Source organism: Balearica regulorum, chromosome 3 (assembly GCF_011004875.1).
Source record: "Balearica regulorum gibbericeps isolate bBalReg1 chromosome 3, bBalReg1.pri, whole genome shotgun sequence".
Lineage (NCBI taxonomy): Eukaryota > Metazoa > Chordata > Aves > Gruiformes > Gruidae > Balearica > Balearica regulorum.
The window spans coordinates 14,102,487-14,115,154 of record NC_046186.1 but is presented as its reverse complement, the minus strand read 5'-3'; the positions used below and the strand labels follow the sequence as shown (position 1 = coordinate 14,115,154).

Here is a 12,668-nt window from a genome sequence, read left to right as displayed (position 1 = left end):
AATTCCTTCGAAGATCCTTCTCAAAGCAAGTCAAAATTCATGCTTACCTTACAAGATAACTTCTCAGTTCTCCACGATAATTAACGACAAGCAGTTCAGCTGACCATTGGGCACTTGCTTTGTATTCTAGAAAGATCAGTCCAGCGATAGCATAACTCAGATCTCCTGGAAAACTTGCTGTCTTTACCCAGAAATGCAGACAGACATTGAGAGGGAAAGGAGGTTAAAAAAAAAATGTAGTCTTGGTTACTGAAATAAACAGGAAGTTAAATTTACTGTATTGTATTAAAAAAATAAAGTTTCATAGTTTGTATTACTAACAAAATACACTCCTTTTATCTCGATTTTAAAGAAAAATTATTATTATAAAGTCTGCAAAGACAATACGCTAAGGAAATACACTTGAGCCACCTCCCCAAATTAGTTTAATACAACCTTTGAATACGCAAAATATAAAATATATTGTACAAGGCAAGCCAGCAGCAATTATCTATTCTCATACCAAGAAAAAAAAAAGCTCATATTGCTCTATCAGCAATATTTCTTGATTTATAAGTGACTCCGCATATAAACTGCAGATTTGTAATCTACTGCTACAAATTTTAATTATTTGCACACAAACTAAGTAGGTGATTCTATACTTTCGCAATCTGATGTGCCTGCACATTTACCACAATTCTAAGAAAAAGAAAAGAAAGATGAGGATTCTGACTAGATACAACAACACAAAAAATATGCTTTGCAAGTGCTACATGACTTAAGTTTAACTATAATGCATCCATCATATGATAAACAATTTATGGTACATTTGTGCACAGTATTGATACTGTACGTCTTTATAGCAAAGTAAACAATGATTAAACAAAAGCCAAAGAGTGGAAATTACCTTTTATCCTCACAAAAAAGTTCTACTATATTCATATGTAACCTCAGCGAGCACCTACCGGTGAAATGACCAAAAGCTCACTGCCCATTAGGTCAAACACTCTCACTGTTCCAGTGCTTTCAGCATAAGCAAGTAACGTACAATCATGACTCCATGCCACTCGCCTCCACTGAGGGTTAGGATCCTTTGGCACTATGCAAAAGGAAGAAAGTTATTAAGAAGTGAAATATAAATATAATCCCTTAAACCAGAAAGTCAACTGCATCAAAAAATGCAGGGTGCCTACGATCATCACAAGCGTATTTCAGAGGAGAAAAAAAAACCCTCACCACCTCCAATACCCACTATGTCTCCTAAACCCATTAATTATAACTATCACTTCATTTCAGATTCAGGTTTTATATGTTAATCATCAAGAAGGGGGCGGGGGGAGGGAAATGGAACTATTCACAAAGCAAAATTACGAAATTCTTCCCAATGCATTCAAGAAGTTACAATATTATCTTTAAAGTAAACCAACACCACCATTTAGTGATGCATGAGTAATAAACAACGATGACACTAAGTAACTATGTGGAGGTTTCCATATTGTATACCTTGACATTTTCCAATGATGGATCCAAAGTCATCTTTTGCAGACCTGCAGGAAAAAAGTCTCATATGGATTTAAATAAGAAAAAAAAGCCACTATTCAATTTCCCAAAATAAACAGAACACTATAAAAATACTCTTAAGTGCACAATTCAAAGGCTTGAATGTATTTAACTACTTGTTGAAAAAGGTAGATAGTAGCCTTCACCCTTAGGCAGCTACAGTAACTAACAATAGTATTTTAGAACCCCTGCTCCTGACACATAAATACTAATATCCCTCATTTAGTAGTAAAGCTGTTCAAAATAGGACATCAGCATTTCAGAACTTCAGCATGTAACTTTAGCAGAAAAAAATAGTATTCTCTAGGTTACAATTTTAGAAACAATGCAGGAATATAGTTACACTAATACAGCTGAAACACAAGATTTATTTTATAGTCTATAAGCTGACATTTATGGTGTTCACTCCACTTCTGATTGAACAATTTTCATACACTTGCTTCTTTTACATATAAATAGAAGGTCTGACCTTCTGGCAAATGGATTTTTGTGAAGCAAGTAAACACACTCAATCAAGATTCATTCTACAGCTAAATGTGTTCTTGAACTGGCAAAGGAGAGCTTGTTGTGAGAGAGTAGAAGAAAAAGGGAATGCATCAGTCTTTACGGCAATCCACGTTACTTGTAAAATAAGGTGAAGTATTGCACATGCCAGCTACTCTACAGAGAAGCAGAATACTAGCTCCTCAAACCATTTATTAGGAGGCAACTTCTATCCTTTTGTGATGACTTTAAAGGGACATGGAAAGGCAAAGGTTAGAAAGACCATGATTTGGGTTCAGTATTTTGAAGCATCTTGATTCATTTTCTTTCATAACTTGGGAAAAAAAAGAAAAGAAGGAAAAAAAAAAAGATACAGATAGATACTTATATAAATTTATCTATAACACTTATAATGGGGGGGGGGGGCTTTGAGGGGGAATGGTGGTGTTTTGTGTTTTCAAATGGGGAATACCCAAGAACTAAGAAGAAACAGAAGGCTTCTGCTTTATAAGTGATAATATATTTTAGGATTATTCCATAGATTACTTTCAGAATGTATATAACATTCTAAAAAAAAAAAAAAAAAAAAAATCTTTAAAAGCATGGTTAGTAAGTGACTGGAAATACTTTCTCAGAACTCCACAACTGTGGTCATGAAGTGACAGACAATACTAAGTTACCTGATTTCTACACATTGGTCTTGAACAACTGCCAACAATTTACCATTGCTGAAAGAGAAAAATAGAGATGTCAAATTTCATTTAAAGTTCAGTCTTTACGGAATGTGCATCAAGGCTCTAGGTGCTTTTCTGCAAAGTCAGATATAAATTTTGTCTTTCATAAATCAAAACAAATTGGGAAATACCAATTTTTATACCAACAAAAAAAAAAATCAGTGCCCTTTGTGCCACTGAAATGTGTCTGTCACTGTCTTCTAGTAGCACTAAGAAAACAGAAAAAACGTCTAAAATCTTGCTGCAGGGATGGTCAGAATCAGATGGTGCTTACGGATAATTTTATAACAGCAATATCTAAAACTATGTATGGCTTTATCTGCAATAAACAACTATCATTCTTTATTGAGTTACATCATCTCCCTAGGAGCAGGTCTCCTGTCTTTGTTCCTAACACACAACATTGGAACTGGCATGGTGTGCATCAGAAGAGATCATCGCTTTCGCAAAGAATCAGCTCTTGCTGAACCACTGATCATATTCAGTGATAATACACAACAAACTAAAACATTCCATACTACTTTCATGTCACTGAACTATTTTTCTGTACATATTTATGCTCATGTTTAAAGGCAGTGATCTGACTGATGCTGCTAAAATTACTGCAGAACATCTGGTTCTGCCCTTGGAACTCTCACTTCTCTATACATACAATAGCAGACAAGTCTTGACGGTATGCATTCACTTTCCACTAATTTTAAAATAAGCAATTTATATTACATAACCTGCCAAGTTATAGGTCTTTAACTGATCAAACTCAAGTCCTGAATACAATCCCAACAGAAAGATTGCACTGCAAGGCACTTGGCCTCAAAAGCTAGAAGGACATTCAGACCTGAGTGAGAGATGCATTAAATGAAAGGAAGCAGCGTGGAAGCCCTTAGGTAGCAGACTGACTCTTCTTTCCCAAGGCTACCTATGAAAGCCTCTGGTATTTTTCTTGATCAAAATAATAACATGACTTTAGCATAATATTAACTCAGCATTGTTACCAACGGGGATGGCGGGGAAAAGAGAGGAAGCATTAATACGTTCGCTACTGCCAAAAAAGGAAAAGCATGTAAGCTGGTTACCTTGCAAGTACTAGGTGCCAGTTGATCTGCTTATTAACTAGACGAACCAGTCCAGTGGGCAGAGAAAACTTTGCAGGGCTGAAATAACAAAAACATTAGGCTAAATCAGAATATACAGCTAACAAAAGCAGTACCCAAGATACATATACCAGACAATTTCGCTTTAAGGCAACCATCAATCACCTCGGAGGTTTTAGCAACTAAACATGAATCAACACCACATGCTACCAATCATGAAGGCTAACAACATCCTTGTTTGTTTTAATAGGATAATATCTACATATTAAGGAAACTGATTATTTACTCATCACTCTTTATAATCTGGTCAGCAGCCAGTTTTGAGCCCCCCCACTACAAAAAGAACACCAACAAACTGGAGGGCCACCAACATGGTCAGGGGACTGCAGTGCTTGCTCTACAAGGAGGCAAGGCTTCAGGGTGGCCAAACAGCAGGTCTATGACACCCAGGCTGTTACCAGGAAGACAGAAGCCACTGAGGTGCATGGCAGGAGCACAAGAAACTGATCAATCTAAAATAGAGAAGGTTCCAAGCTGATGTAAGGAAAAGAATTCTTCACCATGAAGACAGTCAGGCACTGGAACAGGCTGCCCAGAGAGGCTTTGGGATCTCCATCCTTGAAAGTTTTTAAGACTCAGCTGAAGAGAGCCCTGAAGAACCTAGTCTGAATTGAATATTCTCTCTGCTTTTAGCAGGACTTTAAACTAGAGGCCTCCTGAGCTCCCTCCCAATCACTTTTAATAAATACTTTGAAATAGCAACTAGAATCAATTACAAAAGCTAGAAATCAGACTTTAAATATGACTACCGGGGCAGGGGAGCAAGTTAATTCTGTCTGCAACTGTATCTTCACAACCAGACTTATACGATGGCATGGAGCCCACAAACACGACTTAAAAAAAAAAAAAAACAAAAACAAAAACACCAAAACCAAAAAAACCCAGGAGGCAAAATAAAGTAGAACACCAGCAACAGGGAAAACAGCATTGCCTGCTGAATTCAAGTATAGTATGGTTTCACAGGGAGTCACATTAACGTCCCTTTCCATATATATCAAAAACAACAGAATACCCCTAAAAAGAGAGAACTGATATCTTCAAACCTGTCAAGGGCATCAACAGAGTAGTATAACCATAGAGCTGAAATTCTCCAGGAACGCTGTATTTAGCCTTATACGTATCTGGGACCATTTAAGTGCCTTTTGAATCAGAAGTTAAATTTCTAAGTGGCATGAGTGTTGCTCAAGTAGTTATTAAGCTTTGGTATGACCGTTTGAATTCTCAAAAAAAAAAAAAAAAAAAAAGCAGCAAATTATTACTCCAAAGAAAGTAAATCCTGACATGCTATCATACCTGTCATTGAGGCTTATCAAAAAAACCAGCTTCACTTGCAATATCTCAGTTGGGAGTGGGGAGAACAAATACATGTTTTGAGGAAGATGATGTTCCAACTGCAAGTTTACTTAGGCTTCTGATAAAAGTGAAAAGTCAAACTAGTATATACCAGCTCTTTTCTAGATAGGTTTCAGCTGCAACTCAAGTGGTTACAACTTAAACTTATGAAAAAAGAATACTCTAAGCATTGTTTGGACATATTCTAAACAAGCGTTCAATTTTTAATAAATAACTTTCCATCAAATCAAAAAGCTATAAAAATATTACCAAATGAAAAGATTAAGCACTATATTCATCAAACCTACCTGTACCAGATGTACCGAAGCAAAAACAATGCAGGACCTGCAACAGAAAAAAGAAGCAAGAATTATGTCTCCTGCAGTTTTAAAACATTCTCCAGCTTACTGCACACAGAATCTCAGAAATTCTCACAAAGGAAAAAGGTATTAAAGGAAAAACTCTCTATCCTTGGCCAATGAATTCTTGCATTAGAGAAAATGCAAATGGCAGATCAAAAAAAATCACTACACTTCTCTGGAAATTCCAAGAGAAATTCCTACTGGATGAAAATGCAATTCAATTACTGCATAAACCAAGTGCTGAACAGCAATGTAATATGACTATAACGTAAAGCTTCCTTGTAGAGCTAACTAGCAAACAGCCCAACACAAGAGCTGCTAGAGGAAAAAGAAACAACTCAACAACATTTTGCAAAATACAACAGAGCTTCTAAACTTCTTAGATGTATGGTTTATTAGTTTGTGCCCAATAAGCTAGTAGAGGCAAGAAAGCTCATAAAAATGACATAAAAATAACACAGTGATATTGATAATCAGAAAACACCTGCCTGAAAACACATCCTGTATTCTATTTCCATTACACTAGCCACCCCAAAGAGCAGAAATCGTAAATTTTACAAGCAATCCACGCATCATTCTTATGAGTCGTGAACATAAGAACAAGTCATATTTACCTGTAATTGCTCTAGTGATGATAAATGATGCACCATGTTTTCTGTTGCCTCTTGGCTGCAATTACAACAATAATGGTCAAACACTATGCTATACATTTTAACTTAAATTTAACATTCTTACATATATTCCCTGATTAAATTTAAGTTGCCTTCTAGCCCACAAGTTCCTTATGTATTTTCTATTACTTCCGACTTCATATAGTGAGTAATTTAACTGCATAAGCTAAAACAGGCTATAAAGCCAAATATTTTAAGTGCCAAGCTGTAATAAACAAAACATACTACAGATTGTCTATTGATTCAGCTTTGCCTTGATCTCTGGGTAGTAACAAAAGACATTGGCTTCTATGTTCTCCTGTAAGGTATTATAAATCATTCTTTCTATGCCAAATGAATGCCCAGAAGTCACAGAAATTGGTGTTCAGTATATTACGCTAATAGATAATTGCTACGTTACATAAAGACTGCTCATGAAAGTTTCAGAAATACTAAGAAAAACAAAGAACTTTTGAAGTAAAACTCTTTTTATGTCAATTTGTATGAGAGAAACACAGCCATTCAGCTCACCACCTCTGCTCACATAGCCTTTCCAGGAGTCCTGCTCTACTTAAGGAGGGGGGAAACACTACACTCACTATATAAATGAAATCACTCTCCAGAAAAAAAGAAATTCAAAACAATATAGGATGTATATGTTTAGCTATAAGAAGAGGTAAAATTAGTTGCTAATTTGCCAAAAAGGAAGTAGGAAAAAGGGGTTAAATTGAGAAGACAAGACAGGTAACTAATATGGAAGCATCACACACAAATCTTCAAAATAGTCATGCTTATACTTTTCTAGTGAAAATATTAGAGCACCACATACTGAGCATTACAGTAAGTAATGAATTTCCTCTTCCCTTCAATATAGAATACATAGAGCAGATCATTATTTGTTAACTAAAATATTCAAACCTCACACTCCAAGTTATAGAGCAAACACTGAAACATACACAAGTGTATCAAAATTCCAGAGTATTCCAATGTTTAAAAACAAACAAAAAAAAAAACCCCAACAACACTATCTGGGCTCCTAAAATTAAGTTGTTGAAGTAAAGATTAGCAGTTTTCTACGCAAAGATTGCAATCCGGAAACAGTCTTTCGAATAATCAGGCTATCTTCTCACAGCACATAAGAAGCCAACACAGCTATACTAATAGATAACATTACAAGCTCAGGTTGATCAATCAGAAAATAACAAGGCATTACAGTAAAATGAGTGAGAGCATAGATTACTTCTTACAGCTAACAAAGTACCTCAGGGAAAGCTGCAACTTCCTTGGGAGGTTAAAAGCAGAGCCTGTTAAAGGTTTTGGATTAAGAAAAGTTCCCAATAAAAACATTTCCAAAAATTGTTTCTCTCTCCTCAGAATTTTTTTGAATATTCTTAGTGTCCACTCCTGAGCCTAAACTACAGGCTCCTATTCCACATATCTTAAACCCTTCACAAAGCTGATTTATTACTATACACTGAAGACCTGAATTTTACTTTTTTAAGAACATATTCCTATCATCTCAGCAACAGCAATGGCTATCGGATCTGCTTTTTTTTTTTTTTTTTAATTCATTCTCATTTGGGAAAACGGGTCCTCCTTCACTGGAACATTCCAGAAATAAAACCTAAGTAACTTCCTCATTGACAAGGCACCCACTTAGTTTTGGATTTTGTTGCACACCCAGCAAGCTTACGGTTGGGGGGCACAGGGAGGGGTGGATGTTGCGGAAATCTCAAAACATTACATGGCAATGAAAAAAAAAACCCTCACAAAAATCAAGTGATGAATTTGATACATTTCAGAAGATAGACAGCACTTGCTTGCTGGAAAAAAGGAAGAGTTCAGTCTACCTGTATTGCCACAAATCATTCCATGAGTCCTGTCCTGCAACCTCCTCTACAACCACTGCCTCATGCACTATTTTCACTGATCAGCTACTCGGTATTTCCTTTTCTTCTTGTTATATACTCTGGGGCTCCCAAACAGTGCAATATATACCATCACATCACTACACTGAATACAGACTCCTCAATTTCCACACCACTCTGTCCTCTGGCATTGTCAATTCCTTGCATGTGTCCTTTAGAAACATCTGTTATTTCCATGCACACAAAAAAATTATTATTGGGAAATTCAATACAGGTGAATGAGAATACTAACAAGTACCAAAATTAAAGCTAATTTGGGGTTCCAACTTAAGAAATCTATGCCAGTTTTATCAGTGTCTTCAATTTAACAGCACTTCGTGTGCTCATCACAGGATTCATCCTCCAACAGTCATAATTACAGTTTTAAGTGCCCAGCCTTCTACAATGAAAAAGGAATCATCCCAAATGAGATAAAAGAAAAATAAAACAAAGTTAACAGATACCTGTGAAAAGTTTGCTTTAAGGCCTTGCTTTGTATCATAGATGACTGCATAGGAAGACGTTTAATTTGATTTCCCAGTGCAGCATTCAACTTCCTTTCCCTTTCTGCTGTCCCTCACACCTCATTCATTCCAAACCATTAGTTCTACAAGAAGTAAGGCAGGGAATGTTTTGCAACCTTTTCTGAAAAGTGTCAATAAACTAGAATTTAAAAAGACAGAGGTTCCAAAGGAAAAGTCACAATCACTTAAATAATATCACTGGTATGGTAACTGAAGGCAAAAACTGAATCATGCTGACAAACAATTTGTTTCCCTGAGTATGTCAGTGTAAAATCAATTTCCCACTAAAACTGTAAAAAGAGTATCAGAAGTATCCTTGGCTACTGACAGTCTTCAAAAAGAATGTAATTCCAAACAAACTACATACAGTAATATTTTCAAGTCTTCCTATTTCTGCCATTCAAAATGGGAATTATCTTGAAAATAAAGTATACAGGCAAGAAATACCAAGTTTAAAATAGCCTGTACCATTTGCTGAAGTTGACAAGCAGAATTCTAGGATGCTTAGAAATTTTGACGATCAGGGAGGATTAAGGCCCCTCAGACTGTGGTTCCACAATCGCTTTAAATTGGCATACCCGCACACTACCACTAAAGGGAGGTCTCACACCTCACTCAGCCTTGGTACCTACGTGAGTACTGGGGTGACCACCCACAGAACCAGTCTCATGTGCCACCACACCTAACTCCTCCTCATGGTTTGCAGGCATGTAAATCTCCTTCCTATGTTACTAGGAACAAACACTATTTACCATCTCTCAAAACACAGTTAAACAAAAATGGGTGCAACTGCCTACTATCTATATGAGCAATTCATAAAGTTATCAACTGGTAACACTGCAATCATATTTTCCAAACACTCACACTTGTTGCTGCAACTGAGGATTTACAGATCAAGAGAAACAAATAAAAGTGTCTTTCTGGCAAAAAAAAAAAAAAAAAAATCTCTATTTTTATGAGAATGGCTTTAGCAATTATAACTAAGTACATTCTTCCACTTGGGGTAGTTTTACATTTCCTCTGTTGGGCATAAAACCTTGTTCAAGCACTTCCATAAACTAATTCTCATGAAATGCATTAACAATTGCAGTGGACTTAAAAGCCTAATCTAAGAAACAAATAGAAGTGCACTGCAGCTAGCTCAGCACATTGCAGAGGAAAAGATGAAAAAGCAAAGATGAAAAAGCATCTCAGCTTTTCCACTGACCCATGGAGAAGAACAGAAAGAATGCAAGCACAAATTTGTAATATAAGTATACTGTTTTCCCATCTTTCACACTTTGACATCTATTCGTATGCCTTGCAGACACAAAGTGACACAGTTGTCCCTTTTCACCCGCTCCTGAAAACGCAGATGCAACCATTCTGATACACAAGTCTGGAGAGGGAGCTGGTTTGCCTCATGCCGGGTAAGCTCGGTGAAGGCCTGCTTTTCACCGGGACAGCTTCCACCGCTCTCCTACAGCTGTTTCTGGAGATGAGACCTGAAGTTCACCACAGCTTCCCTCGTACCCGCTCAACAGTAAAGCCTGGCATACGTTCTTCACAGGTAAAGAGCCAGAAAGACTTGAAGGCATCCCAGGCGGCAAAACAGGAGTGACAACGGGGGAGTTAAGTGACACGGGACCATGGCAGGGGCAGAATGACCGCAGAGACACCTTTTGTGCTTGGCCCTGCAGCCCTCCCCGCTCTTGTGCCCGTCAGGAACAGGGCGGGCAGCCCGGCGAGCCTCCCTGGAAGCAACGGCCCGTCCCCACGGCCCTCAGGGCCGCCCATCCCCGGGACGGCGGGGCGCATCCCCACCCACGCCTACGTGGCCGGTCCCCTCCCCCGCACCCCGGCCATGCCGCGGCGACACGCACCTGCACCTCCGTCTCCGGAGGCCACTCGGTGTTAACCAGCAGGTCGTACAGGATATTCTCCTCCCCGTCGTCCTCCTCCTCGCCGGCACCGGCCATCCCCTCCTCTCTCGGCACAGCTCCGCCGCGTTCCCCAGCGGCGGCGGCCATGCTCGTCCCACCGACCCACCCACCGCCGCAGAAGCGACGACGGTGCCCGGCAGAGACCAAACCAGTAGCGCCCGGCAGCGCCGCAGAGCGGCCGGCCTTAACTCCTTCAGCGCTGCCACCGGCCGGGCCCTTCAGGCTTTGGAGGCCTGAAGGGGCGTCTGCTCCGGGAGGAGCTCGAAGCTGAGGGCAAGGGAGCCGGGCCGAGGAGCCCTCACTGCCTCAGAGGAGCCCTCACTGTCTCAGCAGCTCCTCTGAAGGGCAGCACCTGCAGCTTCAGAGACGTCAACCTTCCCTCTAAGCTATGAGGGGTGGGATGCACTTTTGGGACAAGAATCGAGATGGCTACCGAATATAACATATGATGTACAACTATAGAGAGCATATACAAATGACCGTTTAGATCTACAGCTTGTCAGCTGCCCCAGGGATCCCCAGAGGCCTTTTACCCAGTGCCCAGCCCTGCCTGGCGGCAAGGTCCCACCATCGGGACCACGCTGCTGCCATGGCCACCCCACCGGCGCGGCCTTCTCAACAGGGAAATGCCTGCAGCCGCAGCCTGGTGTTGGCGGTCCAGAAAGGTGGCGGAAAATTTAGGGTAAGGAACACCTAACGTAGGCAAGGCCTGAATGTATTAATTAAACTCTTACTGAATAGGAAAAAAGCAGAAGTTACATATTTCTCACAAATTATTCTTCCAACTTTAATGATGCTGTAGCCAAAAAGAAAGGCGTGTAACGAAGGCCTGCTTATATTATATATAATAAGAAAATGTAGCCAAGAAGAAAGGCCTGTAATGAAGGCCTACTTGTATTATATGTGATAAGAAACTATTCATTATTACTTTAGGTAGAAGGCTACTGATTCTTAGAATGAGCACCTGCTACACATCATGAGAAAAAGGAGGGGCTACAAGACACTTCAAGGTCCTTATGTACATACTTTCCAGAAAGGGAGGACATTAATTGCCTCCAGCAGCATCCTTATCTTTCTGAGGCGTATAGCAAACAATTACCAACACCAAAATATTGAGAAACTAGGGGAAAGGTAATTTGGGCCAGGGTCCCCACAACCACTGACCCATAAGCCCCCTACCCAAATTATACCACCTACTCAAAAGATAGGCGGAGAAAGGAACTGAGCATGCATTCTAGTTTGCATACTAGGCGAAGAAATATGAACCAATTATTGTAACAGGGAGTGTACCACTTTGTAAGCTTCATAACATTTGTGTATAAATATGACAGGAGAACCAGCATTAGGTGTGCCTGATTTGAGGAACTATCCTCCTGACACCCAGCGCTGCAATAAAGGAAATGCCTGCTTCTTAATGCTAAATTGGTGTTAAGGAGTTTTCTTTCATTCCCGAATTTCGGTGACAATGCCATGTAGAAGTTATAAATATTTCAGTCCTACAAACCCTTGTACTCATAGAGTTCAGCTCTCTCAAGCAGATAAAAATAAGACTGTTTATAAATTATTATAAAAGAGCAAAGGTTTGAGATTCTTTCCTGCGACTTTATAAAGCATTTGTAAAATTGAAAATTACCTGCCACTTCTGCTCCTGTACTCTAATTTTAGCTTGTATTTAGTAGCCTCTTAGTCTTGTAGGCAACTGTGCAGCCTAGAATTAGGCTAAACTAAAAATTAAATTCTGAAACTAAGGATTCAGGGCAATATGAAAGCTGTGTCAGATACTTGGGAAACACTTCAGGAAGAAACAAGTACTGAGAAAAAATGCTTTCTGGCTCTCTCTACTTAATATCATCTCTTTAGCTGTATTTGACAATGTAGCTTGTAAAGCAATGACAAATAGTGTAATGTCACGTTCATAAGTTTCAAAGAATTGTGGGAGATTTATAGTAAATTACACCCTGGGTTCCACGCCAACAAGCAGCACTACCTATTGATATCGAGGTCTGCCTACAAACACATTTCCTCAGAATCACAGTTGAATCTGTAGATTATTCATATCTGTGT

General features: G+C 39.1%; 1 protein-coding gene across 5 annotated transcripts in view; it reads right to left on the bottom strand.

Annotated features, from left to right (window-relative positions):
- Positions 1 to 10,726, bottom strand: part of NBAS (NBAS subunit of NRZ tethering complex) — a 179,588-nt gene extending 168,862 nt beyond the window's left edge. For 4 of the 5 annotated variants that reach the window (XM_075750595.1, XM_075750598.1, XM_075750596.1 and 1 more), the window contains exons 1-8: positions 10,545 to 10,726; positions 6,216 to 6,270; positions 5,548 to 5,584; positions 3,830 to 3,907; positions 2,703 to 2,750; positions 1,483 to 1,526; positions 945 to 1,078; positions 48 to 181 (exon numbers count right to left, since the gene is read on the bottom strand). In XM_075750595.1, the coding sequence (XP_075606710.1) occupies positions 48 to 181; positions 945 to 1,078; positions 1,483 to 1,526; positions 2,703 to 2,750; positions 3,830 to 3,907; positions 5,548 to 5,584; positions 6,216 to 6,270; positions 10,545 to 10,691 (677 nt within the window). In that variant the 5' untranslated portion in view covers positions 10,692 to 10,726. The remainder of the gene's footprint in view (positions 1 to 47; positions 182 to 944; positions 1,079 to 1,482; positions 1,527 to 2,702; positions 2,751 to 3,829; positions 3,908 to 5,547; positions 5,585 to 6,215; positions 6,271 to 10,544) is intronic. The other variant, XM_075750599.1, reaches the window with a different exon arrangement.
- Between the last annotated feature and the right edge of the window lie 1,942 nt (positions 10,727 to 12,668).